The sequence below is a fragment of the Diadema setosum genome, chromosome 22 (assembly GCF_964275005.1).
Source record: "Diadema setosum chromosome 22, eeDiaSeto1, whole genome shotgun sequence".
Lineage (NCBI taxonomy): Eukaryota > Metazoa > Echinodermata > Echinoidea > Diadematoida > Diadematidae > Diadema > Diadema setosum.
The window spans coordinates 4,295,099-4,320,178 of record NC_092706.1 but is presented as its reverse complement, the minus strand read 5'-3'; the positions used below and the strand labels follow the sequence as shown (position 1 = coordinate 4,320,178).

The 25,080-nt window shown below is 38.2% G+C and overlaps 1 protein-coding gene across 1 annotated transcript in view; it reads right to left on the bottom strand.

The window, feature by feature from the left end:
- LOC140245478 (ras-related protein Rab-5B-like) overlaps positions 1-24,836 on the bottom strand; it is a 35,246-nt gene extending 10,410 nt beyond the window's left edge. Inside the window, exons 1-5 of the mRNA XM_072325049.1 lie at positions 24,718-24,836; positions 19,736-20,082; positions 9,690-9,841; positions 7,400-7,522; positions 5,997-6,090 (exon numbers count right to left, since the gene is read on the bottom strand). Of these exons, the coding sequence (XP_072181150.1) occupies positions 5,997-6,090; positions 7,400-7,522; positions 9,690-9,841; positions 19,736-19,895 (529 nt within the window). The 5' untranslated portion in view covers positions 19,896-20,082; positions 24,718-24,836. The remainder of the gene's footprint in view (positions 1-5,996; positions 6,091-7,399; positions 7,523-9,689; positions 9,842-19,735; positions 20,083-24,717) is intronic.
- Positions 24,837-25,080: the final 244 nt, after the last annotated feature.

Genomic DNA, 25,080 nt, shown 5'->3' with positions numbered 1-25,080 from the left:
CTGAAAGCCAAGTTCAGTGGCCCATACTGTGTCAAAAAGAAATTCAATGATGTGAACTATGTGATCAGTACACCAGACAGATGCAAAGAACAGAGGATGTGTCATGTCAATATGTTGAAAGAGTGCTATGACCAAAAGTCAGTTGGTGTGACATAGATAGTGGATAGCACAGTAGAAGTTAAGGGTGAAAAGTTTCACCGGCATATCACTTACAGTGTATGTGTTTAGCATATCCATTAATGTATGCAAAACAGTTTGACATGATTGTATAAGCTTCGAGAATCCAAGCAATATCATTGTAAATGGTATCCATGAAAAGAGAACATGGAATTAATGCAGCTATTCAAAAGGCATGTGATAGTATGTGATTATTGTTGCTTGACTTGGATTTTACCTCACATTTGTTGCAAATAACAATGAGAAATTGTGAAGGTAAAAGAAACCCTTGCTACGGCAAGGCTTTCTTTTTCCCATGGGGGATGGTGTCACAAATGTACACACAAGTAGTTATGTACATGTATCAAGGCTGTATGCATGGTTGTTTAATGTGTATGTACACAGGGTGACCAGATTAATGGAGAACATTCTATATGATATAGATATTGTACATACAGGCTGACCAGATCAGTGGAGAATTTTCTATGTGGTATACAATGTAGCTACAGTACATGTATGCATGTGACAGGAAATACATTATAGCTCACTCAATCTAGAATGATTTTGCCCATTCCAGAATATTCTAGGAAGTGCTGGCTGAGTGAGGCACTGCCCTTGTAACCCAATGTGATTGGTAGTTAATTTTGGCAATGATGTTATGCACATATTAGGCAGTGAGTCATCCAGGATTCCTGGAATTTGGACTTGCTAGTATGTTCAGGTATGTGGCCCCAGGTTGGAGAAAATTACAGAATGTACTAGAAAGGGGTGAATGGATAGTATATAAGCAGGAGAAATTCTGAGGTAGGCAGAGTACCCAACACCTCTGCTCTGAGAGTTACGTCACTTCTGGCTCTGAAACGACTTGTTATAGTCAGTCCTGTGTTACCTGCTGACCTGCTATACAAACTGTGTTTGTGGAGATAAGGCCTGGGAGACATTTTGCCTGCAGAGAATTAATTTGCCTACATTGGAGATAGACTCCATATTTTAATGTCAGCGGACATTGTTGCGGCAAAGCTGTGACGGGCTGGATTCCTCGCTGGACATTATAAAGTGAATCGTCATTCAACACATCAACTGAACGTGGTCGTCATAACGTTTGGATTTTGCACGTTTTGCTGTGGACACATAACTTGGATTTTACCCCGGATTTATATTTTGGACTATCGTAACCTGCACCTCTGGATTTACGTCGAAGGTATCATTCATCGGTGCATCGTGGACCATTCCTTTGTGCATCGAGCATCGTATTTGGACATTTCCAGGGATATTGCATGTAATAAGTGTAAGTGATATTGATTTGTAATTGTTTTATTGATCATTATTGTACTGATGTGAAAACCGATTACGAGTCTGTACCCACAATATCACTGTTAATAAACCGCCTGAACATTAGTTGATTGTTTCTTTTGGTGCGATCATTCTCAGAGTGATTTTGGTCGTAACAGACTTTTTAAGACAATTTTGCATTAAGTATCATCAATGTTCAGTCAAATGTAACTTAATTAGTGTATGTGTGTATGAATGAAACAAATATCTCACTCATCCGATGTATTGTTTTTAAAACATTTTTAACAAAATCAACAACTTAAAATACAGATCACAGGGCTGATTGAATTATGATACTGGTGTGTACAAGATGTATGATGTACATTTGTCTGGACAACAGTCAATGCATATCAAAGCATTTTTTTTTTATTCATTATTTTTTTTCTAACAATTTCACTTGTGAAAAAAATCTTGCTACTGTCATCTCTGTGGCATTAAAGCTGACCTGATAAGAATGATTTTCAATCAAATCAAAGAGTCTCTTTAATAATAATAATAAAAAAAAAATGGCATTTGCAGCTACTACACTACACTACACATTTTTGTACACAGTACACTGAAAAAATAAACAGGCATGTGCATAGTACACATAACACTGTTTATTACACAATGATAAATGCTGTACTTTTAAAAACAAAGGGCCAAATATGCTTACATTGATTCTTCTTGAGCTCTTCAAACAGAGTTCGTTCTGAAAGAGCACGTGAGAATCTCTCCAGTATAAAAAGCTGTTTCATGGACAAAATCTCCAGCTACACACTGAACACTGCACACACAGCACACATAACTGGATGAATTTGGATGGCTGCACTGGAAATGACAACTAATTCATCTAAACATGTTTTACACTGTGGCTAGATGTAGAAATGATGTATGTCCCATTGAAGGTACTTTTGTTGTGCTAGCCTTTCTACGTTTATAGCAAGTTTTTCCAGATTACATCGAGCTGGATTTATACACACATGTGACGCTAGAATTTTCGCATGCCAAATTTCTATCAAACTGCCCAGGTACAAATTGTACAGGGGCAAGTTACACTGATTCTTGGATTTATCTTTGAAGATTTGTCATAGCACACTGTGTATGGAAACATCTATTGTATTACTCTTGTGCAAATTATTACAAGCCCATTTGCCTCCTTGCCCACACCAACTACAACTAATCATCAATCACATAAAATGAATGACCATTTGTTTGTCTGAAGTATGGAACCTTCGCTCAAATGTTTATGCAGGCAAATAAAGCAACGGCAACAAGATCTTAATGCTCTGATATTATTACAAATTAGTAGGTCATGACTGCCTCATCAGACTATGTATACCATAAGTTGTGTTTTCATTTAAATAATTAATTTCAGTAATTAATCCCTTCTCCCTCACCCCCCCCCCCTTTTTGGTTACTTACTGTCTTTACGGGTGAGTATGCATAGGATGGAGTGGACAATTAAGGGGCGAGTACATGTACTTTTTATTGGCAGCACACATGCTGTACATGTTAGTGCATGACTGAAACACTAGGGAGGCGATGCCTACGATGCTGTCTACACCATCAGCCTCATTGATCAGTGGCCCTTGACACACTGCACTTGTTGTGGTTGAGAGTATCATCAATCAATCAAGGCGACGGCTCTGGCACACGATTGAACACCATTTTATAATAGGTAATGCCTGCCTGTATACAATGTAATGTTAGTTGGGGGAGGGGGATGATTACCACACACTTGCACTTGTACTATCAAGTGAGATTCAGCTTCTTTGAAACACAATTTTTATGAACACAGTTACATCACTGTATATGAGTGTGACTTTCTTATTCCTAGGCCTGCCATTGCGTTATGGCAAATATGTGCACCTTTACAATGTACATGGCAGTCATTTTGGTTTCAAACTTGCACAATGTGAGTCATCTTTGTGGACAAAATGCATATTTGACTGCAAACAGTAGCATAAAAGGTATGCCAGGCTGGGTGATGCAAAGGAAAGTGGTTTCTCATCCTAGCTAGATTGACGACTGTAACTAATCAGGTTATGGACACAGGAACCCTGAAAACACTAGATTTATGCATACGTGATACAGATGTAATGTTCTTTTGGCAAGTTCCAAACCTACTTCTGATAAAAGAACATCTAAATGACAGAAGCACACTGCATGGATGGTTGCGAGATGAATGGCTCTTTGTCTTACGAAGACACAGCAGCAACTGCCATCATGTACCGTGGAATGACACAAACTTTAAGCATTTTCCATGAGTTGATGCAGAAGGAGAATTGAAACATAGGCAAGTGGTGTGTTTCAATTCAAGCTCGTCCTGCTCTGGGCTTCGGTCCATAATTCACATGGTGTTACTTAACACAAACGTTTTAAATCACGAGCTTCAATCAATGAACAGGTATCATCCCATATCATCATGGGAACGAAGTAGAGTGAAGTAAATGAGTACAAGTACTGTACATGTATGTCTGACTGAGGGAGGAACATGTAAAAAGGCTATATCCGCCATTCCAGTCAAACTTGTTGAAATTGAATAACCTGGGTTGAGCTATTAAGATGAGGGCCTACAGTGTATCTTGTCTAGTCAGCCTCAACACAGTATCGAGGCAAGTATTAAATGTTCAGGGGACTTGCCTGCTGAAATACTGAACTGTTGCTTGGTCGTCTAAAGAGGCGAGTGTGAAACACTTTGGCAGAATTCATAAAAGCGGTTTATATCAAGCCCATGGATTAAGCAAATTTTGTTTGCATTTCAAATGTGAAAGAACGTGTAGCCAACATACATCTTAAAATCAATGCGCTGATACGCACATAAGGAAGGTATGCCAATTTTGTGCTTGTTTAAATCCATGGACTAGACTTTAACAACCTTTGTTAATTAAGGCTATACCTCTTCTGTTGTTGTTGTTTTGTTTTTTTGACGTAAGTGCAAAGTTTGACATCACTGTCAATAGCAGCTCATTTGCATTATGAGGCAATTAAATGACAGAGAATGTCTCTGAGGCCATTTCCTTTAAAAAGCCAAGGAGTAATGAGTAAATTCATTCACACAGGCAGATTCAAACTTGATAAGCGACTTCATGATTTTTTTGAGCAGCAAAGCCTAAACAACTTTTGGCGATGACAAAACTGTAGATGAAAACACTGGCTACAGTCATACACATGTCTTCCTTGCATAGGTAGACATGGCTCAAGCAGCTCAAATAAATATAACTTTGACATGATGGATATATTAAAAGTAATGAAATGGGAGCTGTTCATGCATTACAAGACTTGTAATAAAACAAAGAACTTTAACACTGAATAGAGGAATGATAAAACACACAAATTAAACAAAACATTCATGCCTCTTGTACCCTTCTGGACAGAGGGATAAAAACACCTTTAAATCTTTGTTTGCCATGGTACAAAACCCCTGCATGCAACATTATTCTGAAACTGCAACATACAGGCTGTATATTTAAGCACGTCTGGAAAACAATCTCTTTATATAAAACCATGTGACTTTCTACAGAAGCATTGACATCAGGAATGCAGTAAAGAAAATTGCATGTTATGCTGTAGTGTAAATTTCATGACAAAGCTAAAGGCAATGGCATTGTCAATGTACTGTGGCAAAGGGCAATCTATTAACTGGCTTGTCCACAGTTATACATGTTTTGGGGAAAATATGTGAAATTGGCATGTCAACAAGGTCGAGCATGTGACTGTGGCAAACAAAGAATTAAAGCTCATGACACTGTCATTCTGATATCAATGACAATGGCTGTATGAAGGAATTAACACTGCCACATGTTTAGAGATCTGATAGAATCACAAACCTTTACACCAAATTCCTATTTAAATCACAAAGCTTTTACACCAACCTCATCTTAGCCCAACAAAGACATACAATGGGCAACTCACTTATCGTCAGAATAATTTGTTCTACTTTTCTTTGAGGAGGCAGAGGTGGTTTTGTTTAGGAACCAAGGTTCTGTAACTTTTTTAAAATTCATTTATTCATTTTTTTTTTTTCAAATTCATCTATATTCATCACCAGAGAAACACAGCGTTTGTTTTTTCTTAATGATGTGTTATACATTTGTCAGTGTCTTCACTGTATATGGCATGTGCTAGAGTCATCTGGAAACTCTCAGAACAGGATTACCATCTTGAGCATCTGTTAACATGTACACACGACACACTCGAACTATTCAAGTCACTACTGCTCATCAGTGCATAGAATTAGGTTGCCAGATAGAATACAAAAGCATGTATATAGGCTTTCTTCTGGTCATTAAAATACGGCTCTATGTCAGATGCTCATGTATTTTTACTTTTTCAACTTTTATAATCCAAGGCTGCTTTGCAATCAGAAACTGCACCACCTCAATGAATCCCTATTGTTCTCACTTATCTTGATTCTTGAAGTTTATAAATCGAGACATGACAAAAGATAAGGGAACAATTCCTCACAGGTGGTTGGGGAAGAAAAAGGGGGCAGGTTTTACACTCTCCTTCTGACTGCAGCTTACCTATTGCCAGGAATATGTCATTGACGTTCATGGCAGTCTTGGCCGATGTCTCCATAAACAATAAGCTGTTCTCCTCCGCGTACGCCTGGGCCTCCTGCCGATTGGGCACAAACACATGCATAAATGAATACAACCCAATGCCACAACACCGGCTCCCTGCGTAACCGGCACGTAAATGTACAGTGTACGTGCCACATGTGTGGTTATGAGTAAATGTGGTGTTTCATGTGTTGTGTGTGCAGCCTTTAGGGGCACACAAGAGCATTGTGTGTTGGTTAAGTGTGTGTGTGTGTGTATGTGTGTGTGTTTGTGAGCATGAACAAGTGTAGTACAACAAATATACACTATGTGACAACTAAAATCCACTTGCATACACACACACACACACACACACACACACACGAACACACAATACCTGAAGGCATAGAAAAATATGAGGATGAGAGAATGGGAGGGGGAATCACCTATCATAAGGAATGAGAAGCAACTATCAATGATATGGTACCTTTAAAGAGATGGTACCTTTAATCTAAGTTGCCACAGAACGAAACCATCAGTACCCACATATTTACATTTTTCAGTATCATTCTCTCAAACCAGCTCCACTTGACAAAATTAGACCTACACCTGTATCCTTCATATCAGTATTAACAAAATAAGAGCTTTACTACCAGTATATTTAAAAAAAAAATCCCATTCTCTTCTTTGTAAACTGAGTATGAACTATTGTCTTCTTAATCCTGTATTTGAAAAGCACACAAAAAAAGTAACTTCTGTAGTGCTTAGAATGACTAAGACAGAAAAAAACAAACAAACTAAAGTGTGTTCTCGTATGTACAGACATATGGCACATGTGTGTCTATGGGTTATGTACTGACCCACACCATGAATATCCATGTACACTTGTGATGTTATAATGTTCTGTACCATGTCTTTATTGTGATGTTTGGCTGGCTGCATCGACATTGTATTTGCACCTTTCAGCAGCGTTAGATTATGCTTCATAAATGTAACTAATATACATATTGTATTGTTAGATATAATTTTTTGAAGTCCCATAAATATCAAACATAGTTTAGAATATCACTAACATGTCTTACTCCATTGAAATGAAATTCAATTTAAATTCAAATTTTCTATATGATTATTTTGTACAAAATTTGTTATTATGCAACTTTCGAAGAATACCTTTAAAAGCAAAATCCAAAATGTTTTAATGAAAACATGAGAAATTCAACAGAACATGTTATCAGTATTAATGCCAGAACCATCCTCTATTATGCTACATATTTCTTGAACTTTTTATTTCTAAAAATACCCGTCAATATTTAGACTCATGGTTTTATCTGTATGCTGGAATCTAAAGGAAGTATAATGTATGTGCTGAGTAAATTCCACTGCACCTCAAATTCCACCATCCTCTTGTTGGCAAGATCTGCCTTGTTTCCTGCCAGCGCGATGACAATGTTTGGACTAGCTTGTCTTTGTAGTTCTTTTACCCATGTCTTGGCCCTTCCGAATGTCTCCTGCAACAGATCAAAGTCATGTTTAAAGAAATATAATTCGCGATGCCACATGTGCAGTGTACTCAAGCTTATCACATTTGCACAACAGAATATGTTTTGAAAATCGGTGGCAACACTCAAGTGCACAGTGCAGATCCACATCTACATTAAATTATCAGCTGAACTTTGTAACCCCTTGCAAACATTTTCAAGCAATGTTATGTCTTCGCAAAAAACAGCTCAAGTGATATACATTCTTTGTCCTACAATACACACCATCTAAGTCTGACTTCAGTGCTTGAAATACCCATCGGCCATCGGAAATTTGTGCCATGCCCCTCCAACGGAATGCACCTTTCAAAACAGTTCACGGCCACAATCTTTTTTTTTTTTTTCTTCTTTTTTTTTTTTTTACTCACTAGTGCCCCTCTGAGTGGATTTGTGCCCCCTCAAAACAGTGGCCTTGACCCAAATTTCATGAAATTTGAGGCCTGCGACTTGTACTTGTATACTGATAGCTACAAGACAGGCATACAAATTCTCTTTCCCCTTACAGCTGTATACCCAACAGGCTCACAATGCCTACATATGTACAATGTATTTGTATACAATTACCTCCATAGTGCAAGACACAATTCAATGTCATCCATGAATCAAGCAGAGAGCTCACCTTTTTTGATGAGACGATACACAGGGGGAAACACAGGCTATTCAATAAAGCCCTGCTTATCCAGGTAAATCATACAGCTCATACTATAGTCATTACACTTGATGTGTCAATATCCCCCCCTTTGGGCACCATTATTATTCAATGAACATTCCAAAACAGTGAATAACCTATTGACAAATTATACAACATCAAAATGACTTTTGAATTTATCATTCAAAGAGTAAAGGGGGGGGGGGACATATTTTATATGCTATCACTTTAAGTAACAGAAAATTGCTGTATGTGATTCTGCAGTTGATGGTAATTGCACTAGACAGGAGCCCATACTCTGCTCATAATCTCATCATACGACAAGTGCCCTGTGATCATTCATGCTATCCTTCTCATCACTTATTTTTATCACATCTACATGTACATGACAAACAACATATGTAACATGTAATAAACCACAATAAAACATCAAACAATATGAAACAATTTGAACAAAGTAATATTTATATATTCTTTTTAAATGACGGGCACAAATTCACACAGACTAGAAGGGGGCTCATTCATTCTACCTGGACTGCAATTATTTTCTCTCCACAATGACAGCGCAAAACATGCTTTTCTCCAAAATATTTGGATCCCAGTATACAAAGTACACCTGAAAGCTTCCTTTCAGCTGGTCCAAGCACGCACCAATCTCGCTGATCCCAGCGAGAGAAAAAGAAGAAGAAAAAACCCACAAATAAAACAGCTGTCACATGACTGGCTCCTTCCTTCCATGTCGTTTGTTTTCCCCCATACCCTCCAGCCGCGGGAGCTGAGTCATGTCCTGAAAATACATTTTGTTAGCGTTCTAAAGAAGGGCATTCATTCGTGCATTCCTGCTGAGCTCTCATATGTTTGCTGGATGGCTGTATTGTCACCAACTTGACAATAATCTCATTGATATTGCAGTCCTCGGCCAAAACGCTGACAAGTACATTGTAGGAAAGCATCACTCTCTAGACCCGTATGTACAAATGTACTTGCTTTTCAAGTAGACAAGCATGAGCTGACAAGGGGGTAATTCTAAACTTTACCTGCTTGCTAAACTTTTACCTGTCTTGACAAAAGTTACTCTCATTCACAATTTATGCAGTGGACATTATAGATGAAATGTGATTATTCTCACAACAATATGCTTCCAAACATGAAAACAGATTTCATTGCCAGAAAAGGTACATGAATATTCAAAGACTCCATTCTCTCCTCTGTCTCTACTGTACGTCTCCCATTTTCCAGCTGAAGATATAACTTTTAGTCTTTAGCCAAACCTTCCAAGCTTTGTTGAATTTTCATTTAACAATTAAAAAGGATGTTCAAGGGAGGATAGAGCATTAAAATGACAAAATATTACAATTCTGAGAGATTATAGTTTCCTTCTCCACCTGAAACTGAGATGTAATCTACATAAATATGAAATCTTATTAATAAAACAATATAACTACATCTCAGCACAGAAGTGAATGAATGGGATATCTTTGAACTTACTTGATTTGTAATATCGTATACTACGATGGCTGCTTGAGCTCCGCGGTAGTACATTGGGGCTAAACTGTGGTAGCGCTCCTGCCCAGCTGTGTCCCAGATTTCAAACTTTACCGTTGTGTCATCTAGGCATACTGTCTGTGTCAGGAATGCAGCTGCGAGGATTAAATTGTAAAAAAACAAATCTTGAGTTAAAAAAAAAATCAAATGGGGAAAAAACAAAACACAAACAAATCTGGCACATATTGACTTTGACCAAGTCAAACCATTTTTTGGCTACTGGAGCCACAAACATTTGTTTCCTTATGTAGATTTGGGGGAGTGGATTAAACAGGAAAAATGGATCGTCAATATTGAAATTTTACAATATGTCACTGCCAACAAGAAAACAAAGGAATGTAGTAACATCAAGGCCCTGTTGCATAAAAGTGGACATCAATGATACTGATACAATGTACAACATAAGTTAGAAAATTAAACATTTAAGTCTCTGAATACCTTGAATTCTGATAGGCTGACACATGGGGCCTGCTGCATAAAACGTTTAACCTGAGAAAAACTCTGGTAAGACCTGAAAACCCAGGTTGGTATGATTCTACCATTGACTTTACACAGGAACAAATTTGTTCAAAGTCAATCTGAGTTTTTCTCAGGTATTTTTAAATTCATTTTGTTGTTGTTGCTGGTGCAACAGGCCCCTGATGCATGATTCATCTGAGTTTTAATAATTTGTATGTTTAGATTGCATCTTTTTTTTGCAATACCGTAGGTCTCTTGATAATGATTTTTACAAAGTAAGCAGCTCATGAATGCATTTCATTATGATGGTAAACTGTATACATTGTACATGTTCTTTTTTTTTCCCTCCCTCCTTTTTTTTTTTTTTTTCTTTTTAACAATGCACTGATGTTGCAGCTTACCAACTTATTGCAACATGGAGCAAAAGTGCCCATCAGATCTCTTCTGGCATAGAATTTAAATACGGTTAGAAACATGTTTCTGAAAAGCCAGAAAAAGTGTGATGGTAAGTATGTTTGAGCCAGAAACGCGTTTCTGTGAAAATGATAATTCATAAATGCAAAGTCATTTCAAAACGTGTTTGTAGCTCTGACATGTCCAAGTCAAACACTGCCAACTACAAATTTCTGCTCCTTGGGTCAAACTGGACAATAGAGCAGCGCACTGACAAGGCCTCCCAATCAACTCACAATAGAGATGATAAATGCAACAACTCCAGAAACGCGATCTGAAAAGCCTTTGCAAATGCACAAAATGTGTTTCAAACATGGGAAAGATGATTAACGTATCTCTTGTATTGTATGCATGTATGTCTGGTTCTGCACATACAATGTAAACATGTGCAACAAACAGGATGTGTGCATACATACATGTACTCGGTATGAAATCAGTAGGCTAGCAAACACATTTGCCAGAGAGTGTGAGCTCCAAGAGCACTTAAAAGGTTACAATTTCTTGAGGTCAATTCCTTTCAGTTCAAGGAACATCCTGCATTTATCTACATTACAATGTATGTATTGTGCACTGATAAGCATGCAGCATGCTTAACAACATTATGTGAATGTAATGATAACTCTCTCCCAAATGGGTAATATTACAAAGCTAGAAAAAGGCTTGTAATCATGAAGTTGCACATGGGAATATGATGCAATGGATACATTGTACAATGTACCAACAATGTTTGCTGAATACAGAACACTGGGCACTTGTTCTGTCTCCAAAATTAACCCTACATTCACTCATTTTCACATGTGAATTCAAGCCACGAGCAGTAAATATTAGATACAAAAAGCATGGAACACAGTTGTAAGAACACAGTACTGTAACTGTGAAGACAGCCTCCTCCAGCCATATCTATCCACACTCTGTCTTCAGGCACTGTGCTGTATCTGGCTGTGTAAAAGCACATACTGTTTCAATGCAGTGTACACCCCCCCCCCCTTTTTTTTTTTTTTTTTTTTTTGGGGGGGGGGGGACCCACACCACATACATGTACTGCTGATTATCATTGCATGAACTGCATTGAAGGACTGCATTCTGCATAATGCACTGCATTCATACAATGTACAAAATGTGAGTTTGTAGAAAGACAATAGTCAGAGATCTATTCTAATTATTAAATCATTATGATAATGAAATCCCTGCCACATCAAAAGTGTACTTTGTAGTATATTGTACAGTACTAGACAAAAACAAAACAAAACGAAACCAAGAAAAATGTCTGCGGCAATGTGGCATTTGCAATGTGTACATTTTGTATCAATTATAAACTACAGTCATCTAAATGGCAAATTAAGTATTAAACTGCATGTTGATGTACAACTTGCACATCATACAATTGTATCATCAAGTCTGTCCCCTTTTTTGATAGAATATTTTCTACCAAGCATAATAAAAAAGAATGTTTTACATGATGCATGGGTCATTTGTTCTGTTATGCTTTTCTCTAGGAAACATGTCACTCTGACTCAAATCCAGTTAAAATATGATCCCATCCCCGCCCCCCTGCCCCCTCTCGCCCCCTCTCGCCCCCTCCCCATTCACACAAACCACACATACATTTGTACATTGTACCATGCTTTACAGAACAAGAAACATTTAAGAAACAAGCCCCGTTATACAAACAGCATCCAAATGCAGAGGAGAAAGGAGGATGTGTTTTGATGCCGAGCTTCATCTCGGTCTCAAGTGGCTCATGCATACATGTATTACCCACCGGCTGTATTCGCCACATTGCGACACAACCTAACAGACGTAGTTGTCTGTGTATATTCACTTGGATGCATCTGGTTTCCCTTCCGTCATTTAAAAGGTCACCAGCAGAAAGGGTGCAACAGCACATGAATAACTCTGCAGCAAACAGTGAGAGTCAATAGACTACTGTAGGCACGTGGTGTTAGCATACATGTACATTGTACAGTTGAACCTCTCGTATCCGGACAAGTCGGGACCGGGGCTCATCCGGATAAGGGATTTGGCCGGATAAGGGAGACTCAATGCTTTATACATGTACATACATACACATGTACTGATGTAGCCCATTGTAGTACCACATGTAGTAATGTGTATACTGCAACCTTTTCATTGTTACATTTGGGGATGTTTGGGGATGTTAAAATGTCTGAGGGTAAGCAATTTGGAAGGAAATTTGATGTAATGTATGTTAATCATGTTGGAAGTAATATGTAATTCATGTGTGTTTGTGTAGGACTTCTCAAGGAGTTGGGCAAAATCACGGCGAGATTGCGTCCGGATAATAGAGAGATCCGGATAAAGGGAGGCCGGATAATAGAGGTTCAACTGTACATGTCCAGTCAAGTGTGAATGTGTACACTGCAAAAGCCATCAAAAATCAAAAAAAGGGGGAGAGGTTGGATGCCCTCATCATGAATGTAACACACTTTTAAATTTAAGAATGCATCGCACACTTATATTTTGTACATATTACCTGTAAAATACAAGTCAAATAAATTACTTCTAACTATGACTCACACATGTTCTACAACATGTGGATTACACAGGTTACAACTTACAGAACATGTTCTCCAGCATCCCTTGAGATTATTCACGTACAGTACAAGTGTACATGTACAATTACATGTACGTGTACATGTACAGCTCAGATTATCTATAGCAATAATAATTTATGTCAAAGAAGAGGAATGCATTAAATGCCAATTGCCTTGATTTTAATTCAAAATCCGAATTTTCGGGGGGCCTCCCTCTTCGTCAGGGATGAAAGTGCAAAAAATTTTCACAGTGATATTAATATCACAGTGATAATAATATCACTGTGAAAATTCATTAGCATCCCTGACGAAGGGGGAGGCCCCCGAAAATTCGGATTCTGACTTAAAATCAAGGCAATTGGCATTTAATGCATTCCTCTATTGTGACATTATCATTGCTATTTCTACTACTGTTAGTACTGCCAATATGCAAAGCAAATACAATGTTCATCTACATGTACAAAATAATATGTGCACATGTAGACTTCTCATGGGGGTTTTTGTATCAATAACACAAACAAACATCTATCTCCATGAGAACCATCTTATAATTGTAAATTGTGATCGCAAATCTAGACAATCAGTTGTACAATTTTAAAGTATACGATGTATTATCCATCAAAGAGAATAACATTATCTTTCTCAGTCATATCACTATCTGGTGAATATTTCCTCTTTATGACTGCATTCTTCGCATAAGGGGGAAAATCTGTACATCGATGTTGTAATTAAAAGTCATTCTCAATCTTGTCCATAAGCGTGTAACCAAAAAATAATCCGAATAGAACAAAAACATAATAAAATCTAGAGTAATTGTACTTCAACAACTTTCGACTAGGATATCATGATTTCCTCTGAAAGCAATTGAATCCCTACTGTATGTCCTATAACTGCCATGAATACAATTACAACAACTGTACACATTGTAGTACAGTGTACAGTGTACACTGTACATGATGTACAATACAATACTTTTAAAGGGATGGTACAGTATTGGTGGAGATGAGAATTGGGCTTTTAACTTTTTGCGAGATACCAAGAAAACACTTACATGTATGATATACATGTACAATGTAGTACAGAGCATACCATTTTAAGAGGAATTCAAAGTTTATTTGATGAAAATTGGGCGTGGAATGACTGAATCATCCAAAAGCAAAGTAAAACAAAGCGATCGTAATAAAGTGTGGGTCCCACACTTTGATAGAATCGCTCTTTTTTGGATATCTCAGCCATTTCAAAACCAATTTTCATCAAATAAACGTTGAGTTCCTCATAGAATTACATGCTCTTTCATATTTCTTACGAGATTTCTCATTATCTCATCAAAAAAATGTTAGAAACCTGAAACTAGGTCTCAACCCAAACTATACGATCCCTTTAACAGATGTACACATGTACATGTACAACTGAAGCTACTCATTCAAATTTTGATTTAAAGGCCCATGGAACAGGAACAAGAACCACATGGCAATCCATCTTGAATACATGTGTCATAACATGCATTTATAATGAATGTCAAATGAGGACAATCGTGGAGAAAAATTGTCTCATTTGAGAGAATGCATTCAAGCATAATTACACAGTTGAACATACATGTACATGTACATGTATAACGTACCGCTGTAAACTACTGGTACTGGTGGTACAAGGTTGTATGGCAAAGCAATCGTGTGAAGTCACTACAGTCAACTTTGCACACAGCTGGAAGGCCAATTTTGAAGGGACTGAAGAAAATGCATCAACTTTACAGCGAAGGTGATATTCAACATGTCATGCACAGAGGAATGTACACACGTAAATGTATGTTTAAGGCTATATGTAGAATGTATTATAACTATAAGACTTTTTATTTTCATCAACTTTATAACCGATGACTCGACATAATACACTGTCAACTTATGCAGAGTTGATTGCATTTTGAAGTGCAAAGAAGGTAGTATAGTGTTCATGATATTATGTAATACTTAACTCGGTCCAATGTATTGAACACCTACAGTGTACACTGTACTGTAGATCATTTTATTATCAAAAGTAACTGCTGTGGTATTTTACATCAGCCTTTTTTTTTTTCCCCTGAATGTGCACCCCTAAATCCACTACGAACAAATCCTCTATTTTGGCACACACACACAAAAAAAAGATGAAGCAGTCCAAATTTAGAAACTTAGCTATTATTAATATCATCAATCCATGGTTTAGAATAAAGTCAATTAACTGATAGACGAATTGCCCCACACTGACGTAAATAAGCACTGAATTGATCAATGTTTTAGTAGTAGCCATGATAGAAAATCATGGGCGTACATTCTTGAGCATGATTCGAACCTACAACCTCCTGATCTCCGGACGGGCATCATTTCCACTAGACCAACCAGCTTCCGCCCGACAGCAAGTGTTGGTTCTAATCCTTATAAAACAGCAATTAACTATTCAAAAGCAAGATGAGTGTGAAATAAGTGTACCATAGACCTACAGTTTGTACACTGCAAATGGTAGCATGGCAGCAAAATTGTGAAATCTTTGGATCACTTTTAAACCCCCTTTGTGAATTCTGGCCTAAACTTCACTGTTGGATAGATGGAGTTCCATGCACTATTCTGCACAAATGACAATATTGATTTTTCTCAAGGACAGATGAGTCACTACTGATTTGCACAATTTTTTTTTGCACATATGTCGGACTAGACAAAGCATTACAAATTCGCATGTGAATCAAGTCCACCATGCACAGTGACACTGCAATTTGCATACATGTACATGGTACATATACAGTAGCTATTACAAAGCTAGGGGCTATAAAATAGAAATAGTAGATAGTCAGGACTACAGTAGAAGTGATGTGAAGCTAGAAAATCTACACTTTTTGTGAAGGTTGCAGATCTATACCTGTTTTCTTCCATCATAATACATGTAGGAGCATATCAATCCATGACACAAGAATATTACAACAAATTTTTAAAAATTGCCTGCTGCAAGAAGTTTGTTTGTTTTTTTCAGTGTTGGTTTATCATGTCTTTATTGTATTGTCACACATGCATGATTAAGTGCGGTCTGACCAGTGACTTCTTCATTCCATAGCATGGGCATTAACAAATCCATTCCTTAATCATGGTCCCAACACATTCATAGATTTGTTCTGAACACTCATTTGTCCCTTCAAAGTTAAATTTGTCTGGAGTTCAGGCAAATTCCTTAAAGCGTTCATCTACTGTACGCGTATGACTACAAGTCCTTATCAACTCACTGCACTAGAAAAGTCATAGCAAACTCATTGCACTGTGAAAGTTATAGCAAATTCAAAGAAGAATCTCATCAGGATATATATTCTACATTGGTACATTGTATGTCATAATATCACAACAATAGGAAAAAGGAGGAAAAAGGCAAGGCATGCACTCATTATCTAAGCCCAAAGGGGCTTACTATGGCCTTTGCAGTGTAGGTTTGCTCTTATTATTCAATGGTAACATACATGTACGTCATGCAATTGTATCAGAATAATCAAGAAATGGAGGCACACTTGGATTCTTCGGCAATTCCTCCATTTACTTGGGACAAAAATCACAGGCAATAAAGTCTGGATGGTGAACTTGCTGACATCAATGGTAGTCAGGTTTGAAATTTCTTCTTTGCACAGGTACCAAAGTGTGTCAAAATAAAACGGCCAAAATCACAGTGTATGATAAACCACATTTCCAGGGCATTGCATACAATGTACACTAGAGGAGGGGAGACTGGGAATGCAGTCTTTATGCCCTGTAATGACATGATATTGTAACTATAGTTAAACTACATGTAAATTCATGATTGCACTTCAGAGTAGGCAGCTCTGTCTTGAGTGGGCTTCAGAAATTGAGAAGCAAAGTTCTGTCTTTGTACATGTAGCTGCTCCACACACTGGATGTTGGAAATTTCTGGCACATTTCTTTACCTCAAAATGCTTTTATACTAAATGGAAAATGGATGTACATGTACATGTACATCACAAAAGAAGGCTAGAAACTTTCATGCAACATGCACATTGTACTGGGGAGCTAGTACTCTCGCTTGCAAATCATGTGCACATATAGCCCGACCAGACGCTGTTAGTACGCTGTGCGAATACAGTGTCTGACTAACGAGGCATGCACCTTCAAAATGGGGAACCACAACACGACTACAAAACTTATTAACATTTATATGTTACTCACGTGAAGTGCATGCTTGTATTACAGAAGGTTCATAAGTCCATAGAGAGCCCTCACGGTAAGTCCATTGAACAAAAAAATAACACTTTCTAGCGCAGCAGAACAGCGAAGGAGTCCCCGACCATCGGGGTTCATCGTTGCAGAATTAAAAAATGGCAAGTGGACTACTCAGAAAATTATGCGTGCACGTGCGTGGCTGGAAGTGCAGCGATCTATTGCGTGCGTGCGCTCTATGGTAGCAGCACGCACGGTCGACAGATCGAGTGAACTGCCGATTATCAGATGTTCCGTTTGAACATGCTGCATATTAAATCATCATTTTCGGTAAGTTGTAAAATGTGAATTTCAATTTTGATAGCATAGATATAAAGTCTCAGTATCATTTTGTTCGTTCGATTAGTTTGAGGTGACAAAAAATGAACTAAAGTACCAAAATTCAAGCCGATCGCCATGCGATCGTTAGAACTCTCTTCGTGTTTGTCGGTCCGTTGGTACAGCCCTGTCGCGCTACTTACAGCAACTGGGCTGTGTATAGTTAATGCACATAGAACACACACAAAAAAAAAAAGAAAAAAGAAAAAAAGAAAGAACAAACAATGAAACAAAACATGAACCATGTGGAATCTTTCTCACTCTCTCTCCCAAAAAGTTTAAGTGCAGATTTCAGTAATGTAAGTTACCACTGAGTGGTTAACCACATGCATTACAGTATTTGCACTATTGACTGCAAGTTGGCATACACCTGTATACAAAGTGCTAGTATTTGCGGTTCAATCTCCTCATTACAAGTGAGACTAATTTGAAACTACATTTACATGTAATTCTCACCCCCACCCTCCTTTGTGCACATGCAAATGACTACCTGTCAGACTCTTTGACTCTTTGCTTTGTAAGCACTCTCCTGCTTTCAGTCTCAAAAACAAAAATTTAGTAAGAAGACAATAGCTTGCTTGGTAATGATAATCATTTCCACTGAAATTTGGGCAATGTACATGTAACATGACATCGGTGTAAAGAATACTGTGTATGCCATACTTAGCAAACTTTTTGTGTTTGTGTTAAGATCATCCAACAACTTTGCGCTTGGTTAAATCTGCCATTGTGGAGTAAAGCAAAGGAAGGAGAAAGGTTACAGTACTTGGCACCCCACTGTACCAACAACACCAACAAAAACAAATCTGCCATTTTGTTGAATTATTCATTCAGGGAGGATGTATACTTGGCAAGGAACGCCCCCCCCCCCCCTCAAAAAACAAAAAAGAAACAAAAAACATTTCAACAAACCAACAATATACTTCCCTGAGGTTGGCCGACTATCCTGAATCTGGCTTCTCTGGGCCAACACTGTTTACCTATTGATATGGTACTGCTGTTGGGTTGAGAACTTGGGACACACGGTACACTGCCCAATGGCTCTATTAAAAATCTACATTGTACATGTACATGACGGCATCACTATTCAGTAATGAACAATTATTGGGGAATTCCCCATGAAGTTAAAATGCACAAGAAGGGGAATACAATATCACACAAGAGGATACGACAACACTTCAAGAAACACAATGCTTCCTCTCTTTTTTTTTCTTTGGGGGGGGGGGGGGAAATTTCAGATAAAGGTGCCTATAGATCATGATGTGACCTAAAGTGGAATTGTATGATGTTGATGTTCTCTTTTTATTTTGATACAAAATGTTACATGGGGTTAGCTCCCCCTTTCTGCTGTAATCAATGCGCAAAACTTCAGTGGGTAACTGTTTACGATAATCATTTTCTTGTCAGTCTGGGGCTTATCAACCAGGCCTTGCATCCTTTGCTTTGTCTATGAACTCATACTCATGAAAATTATCTCTGAGGAGATAAAGGTCACATCACCTTGTCACTGACATTCAAGTCCTACTAAATCAAACGATAAAAACAAATCTTTAACACAATTTTGTTGTTTGTTGTTCTTTTGGCAAACCACGCACACACACAAGTAAATAGTCCCAACATGGGTTTCGGGTGGGTGGGGGGTGGGGGGGGGGGGGGCTTAATTAGGAAAAAAAAAAATACAGATGCATTGATACACATGTGCGAGTTCTTGATTTTGAGTGCATAACACTACCCAAAATCTTGGTGATGGAAAAGTGAAAACTAAACCTACTTTCGGGTGGTATCAGCTGCACTTTTCTGTAACTTTTATCCTGATGTTTTGTCCGAACAATAATCAGTTTAACCCATTTGATTGCTTGCCACTAAAAGCAGTGATCATTGAGCATCCCATGCGAAAAAAACAAGTGGTCACATAAAACACAACAACAGACGAGCCAATGACTCAGACACAAATGATTACCTCCTATTGTGCTTTCTTGAAACTCGTGGAATTGGCCCTTCACAAATCGCAGGACTAAACTGGACTTGCCGACAGCAGACTCTCCGAGGAGAACGAGCTTGAACTGACATATCTTGCCCTGTGTGCCATTTGGCCTCTGTGCCCCTCCTCTATTTGCCATTGTTCAACATAAATTGGGACGAGCAAAAAGTTCGACAATGCAGACTCCACCACAGGTTACCGTTTGCGGGCAATGTTGCAGTAAAGGTTTGCGGTGATGTCGACTTCCAGAATGAATAAATTGTCTCCTCACTTCAGTCTGGCGGGCTGTATTCAGAGTAGACTTGCCTTGACCAACAAGAGCAGTCCTGGTAGAGAATGATAAACACAAAATATCAGCAGTGTAGTAATGTGCAAAAAGAAAAACATTAATAAGAACATGGACTGTACAACTGGGAGGTGTTTAGTACCACAGCATCCTCGACAATCACACAAATGGTGTAAAGCTCCAGTACACGCGAATGGAAGACTTCTGAAGCATTTGGCAAAAGGTATTTGCATTTGTTCATGAACTCTTATCACTTCAAAAGGTATCAAATACTGTGTCCTAACGTCTGGTCAAGGAGATTCAAAGTACACACTACAAAATACTTCATCAGAGTCACATGTTTAACAATGAGTCACAACAATCTACAATCTAATGTGTAAACATACCAAAGACAGTATATACTAGTAAAAAACAATAACAAGTTTTAATAAATACTGAGGAAAATATAATACTGAGAATGTGCACAGTACATCTCTCAGAAGTATTAATGCCAAAATACATGTACGCAGTGTACTTGCTTTGGTAGCACCTTGAATGGAGGGGGATGGGCAAGATAGTACTTCATATCTGTTATTGAAGGTATAACAGATGAAATGGTTTCCCAAATACACACATACATTATTACATATGTAACAATTGAAGCTCAGTCAGCAGAGTTTAACAATATTTGAATGAAACTGCCAAACAGAAGCGAGCTTTCGATGTCAGAATGGTATGTAGAGCATAAAATATGCGCATGCACTGAACCAAACATCCCTCCATACTGTCAATTTTTTTTTTCCAGTGGAAATTGTGTTTGGTTGGTAAATGGGACTAGTGATGTATGTTATTTAAACAGTGTACACAGTGTAGGTCAAGGGCATCAGCTTATACAGTACAGTGTATGCAAATGGGGAAAGATACTTATCCTTGTAAACTACAACGATCACCACATATTACTCTACATACTACATAGCCAGTAATTGCCACTGGAATTATATACCCCCGTTTTTCATAACACTGTAGTACACAAATTTGAAATATCAGGAAAAATATTAACTTGTTTGACTTGTCTGCATATTTCACTGTGAAGATTCACTATTCTCTGCTCGTATTTCATAAGAATTTCTCCCACACATGAATTCAGGAGAATGATGCACAATTTCAAGGTCGGCAACATCCTTTGATGACGGAATGCTGTCAGTGTACATGGTAGCATACTGTAACACAGTAAAGCATAGATTCATCAAACTAACATGCTTTGTATATACAGTAATGGTTTCGTACTTTTTTTTAGTGAAAGCTCAAATACGGATGATCCTTGCATGGAGTTGGTCCTGTGTGCATGGAGGAAGGGGTGGTGGGTATAGCGACTGCGATTTATAATTTACAAGTAATCTCAAATGTTGATGTTTTTATTGTAAATCTCACATGTATTTTATCTGTTCCATTTTTTTTTTGTATGATCTGTGCATGTTCTTGTAAAATCTAATTAAATACCAGTACTGTACTTCTAGTAACAATACAAATCTAGACTAGTTCTACAGAATTCTCTGATTATGCTATTGTCTCATGTCACGAATGTGTCATGAAATTACACCTACACGTACAACTGTAGTTTCTACTCATCATATTTGAATACACATAAGTGTTCTGCATTCTCTACAAAATCTTTAAGCATAACATCCACATCCTGACCCAATCACAAAGTGGAATACAGTGGACTCCCATTATAACGAAGTCCTCGGGACCGGTAGTTTTCTTTCGTTATATGAAACTTTTATTACAACCTCGCTAAATAAACAATTTTAACAAAAACTAAAAATAGAACAGATAACACTGCGGTCTAAATTTTTACTTTGTTGTAACCATGTTTGTTATGACGGGAGTGCACTGTACATTAATAATGCAGGCAGTGTATACAATTACACACGTCTTAACCATCCAGCCAGATGCATACAACGTGGCTGTAGCCATGGCCCTGAGTTGCTGGATACAGCCACGTTTTCACTTTATATCAGTAAATACCACTATCTCTCTAGAGGTCAGTGATACACACACAAAGAAGCTGCATGCGCATTCTGGTGCGCCATATGGGGATCACCCGGTAGTTAACATGTGATGTATGAATGCAACACATACCACCACCTCACAAAACTACAGAAATGAAACTAACCTCATTTTACCTTCAAGTTTAAGTTTTAGAGAACTTTATTTCTCTACAATGTTCTTTTTTTAAAAACTCCATTCATAACCTTTTAGTAAGCAACACATGATTGGTGGATTCCGATTGATTAGGAATCCACCTGATCAATCATAATGCTACAACGGGGTCTTGATGTATCAGGATTTCAGCTAATATATAGCTTTAATATTCGCAGCACAGCTGGTGCTGGCCTACACATCAACACATTATGTCGCAACTATTGAAGAGCGTGCATGTGCTGCGTACTACTGTGTACCAGGTATGTGTATTCACAAAACTCTAGAGTAACTGCGGCAGTAAGCAGCCGTGCAGTCGTTCGCGGCAGGTACAACATACACGGTAATATACCGCTAAACACAGCATTGCACTGTTACATGCACACTACACATATACTAACACACTAGCAATCAACAAAAACCAACCGGTAAAATGGGCACGATCTCTGACAAAAGTGAAATTTTCTCACCTAAATGACAACATACTGCATCCAAAATAAAATTTTCGGTACTTCTTAACGTAACAATTAAGAAATTATAGTCCAAGAAACTTGATTTTTTGTCGTTTTCCCGATGCTCATCGATTTTGAAAACATATCCTCACATAAAATAGAACTTTCGCGAGCCGATGTGGGCCGCCAGTTTTGTTCGGAAAGTGGATGTTTACCATCGAAAAAATTCAGAAAACACGAGAAAGACATCAACAACACCGCCAGAATTGCGATCTTGTTTGCGGCCAATGCATGTGCACCCGCTATTTTCATGTGCTTTCGCAATGGGAATTGGCGCTTACGCAATGTTCGCGAGACATGTGAAGGCATTCAGCTAAAGATAGCGAAGCACGCGCGTATTGCATAGGGATTGTACATCGTGCCGCAAGCAGAAATACTATGTCGCATATCGCCCTTATATCGGCGAAAATTGTGCCGGGTATTGCAGTGGTAAATCATGAAAACTGCGTTGGTCAATGGTAAATTTCTGTCATGAAAACAATTGCGTTAATGAATAATCTTGTCTATGATATATGAAATGGTTGAAAATAATTTGCCTGATTTGTTAACAAGTTGAAAAAACCCTTAACAATGCTTAAAGTGCCACAAACGGGACATTTTACTCTAGATGTTATCAAGCTGCTGCGACTACAGCGCCGTGGTGCGCGCGACTGGCTGGCCGGCTGGTGGTGTAGGTGGTGGCTGTCGCGTCGATGGTGGAATTGATCAGAATGCAACATACCCGAGGCTGGCCTTAAGTTAGGAAGTATGATCTCTTTCAAGAAAACTTGCAGTTAAAGCGGATAAACGTTTGTGACAAGACTAAAAAATTAAAAAAATTTAATTAAAAAAGAGGAGAAAAGACGAGAATGAAATGAATTTGAAATGATTTAAAAGAAATAAAGTTGTGTAGAATGTAAGAAAAACAAGTTATTTTCATTGTAGTATTGCATTGCATTCACGTGTGGCTGTATCCAGCAACTTGGCCTTTTGGGCCATGGCTACAACCACATGCATGCGTGCGGCTGGACCAAATGATAGACACATGCGTGTGGTTGTAATGCACTGCCTTTTTAAAGAAAATGATGTTGATGATGATTGTGGTTAACTGTGCTGTGCTGATACACTCGTGCTGAAAACCAAAAAATAAATACAGCAAGCTGCCCGTAATCTGACCACAAACTACCCAAATTCGACTGCCTGCAACATGTAGAAACCTATGTGCTTTTGCGGACGGTAGAACCTTGGCATGCACAAGAGGTCGAACCTTGGTGCCCTTTACCGATCGGCGATACTGGATACAGTTAGTCAATTACACTAAAATATTCTAAAATAATCTGTGCTAGTAGATGTGGTGATGCAGACGACGAGATAGATCTGGCGGCTTTAAGTTAAATCACAGTGTTGAATGTGTTTTCTACCAACAAGCACTTGTTGTCAAAATAGTCAAATGCCTAAATTGTGTGGAACTAGGTTCAAGACTAGAGTCAAGTCTAGAGACTAAACCCCTTGGCGTCTTGGGCTCTATTTAACGTATCGCAAGTTAATTAATAATAAAGACTCAAGAGGCAGGCTGGCTGTTCAGCTGGTACTAATAAGGCAAAACGAGCTAGCCCATCTACTCTCTAAGAAATGATGAAACAAAAAGCCTCCTGCATTACTACAGTTTCAGTATCATATTTGGGAAATCATTACATTCATTTGGCCGTATAATATCTCATCGCACCACCATGGCATGGGTCCACAAGTGCCATTCCGCATTCGTTCCTACGCTGCGACAGGCACGGAATTACACTGTACATGACCTCAACCGGTACGGACATCAACATCGCACTGCAACGTACGCAAGTCAATGGGAATGTGACTAGGTGAACGGAGACACCCCCTTCATTACAGGCCTACTTTTAACCAGCAGGTCCTCTTAAGTTTACTTCGTGAGGTTTTACGGAAAGTTTCATCATACATGCACACAGCTGACATACTCATATTCTTAATATCCTTACCAAACGGCATATATTGACTGAAATTGGTCATCTACTTCAGCGAAAAATTCATAACAGGAAGATGCAAGCCCTTGTGCGCAATCGTGAAACCCCACCTGCATTACGTCATGAGATTTATCCTCTCGTAAAATGCGAGAAATTTCGGCAGACTCAAACGAGAAAGGCAATGACCCCATACTTAGCCTTTACAATATATTGCTTACGAGATATAAAGAGACAGATAATCTGCACATATACACCATATATATCTTGGATATAATATAATTTATCTAAATTTTAATTTTTTTCTAATACAAAAAAAAAATAATTGAAATCAAAACGGATAAATACTTTTTAGAAATAAATATATTGAAAAAGAGCCTT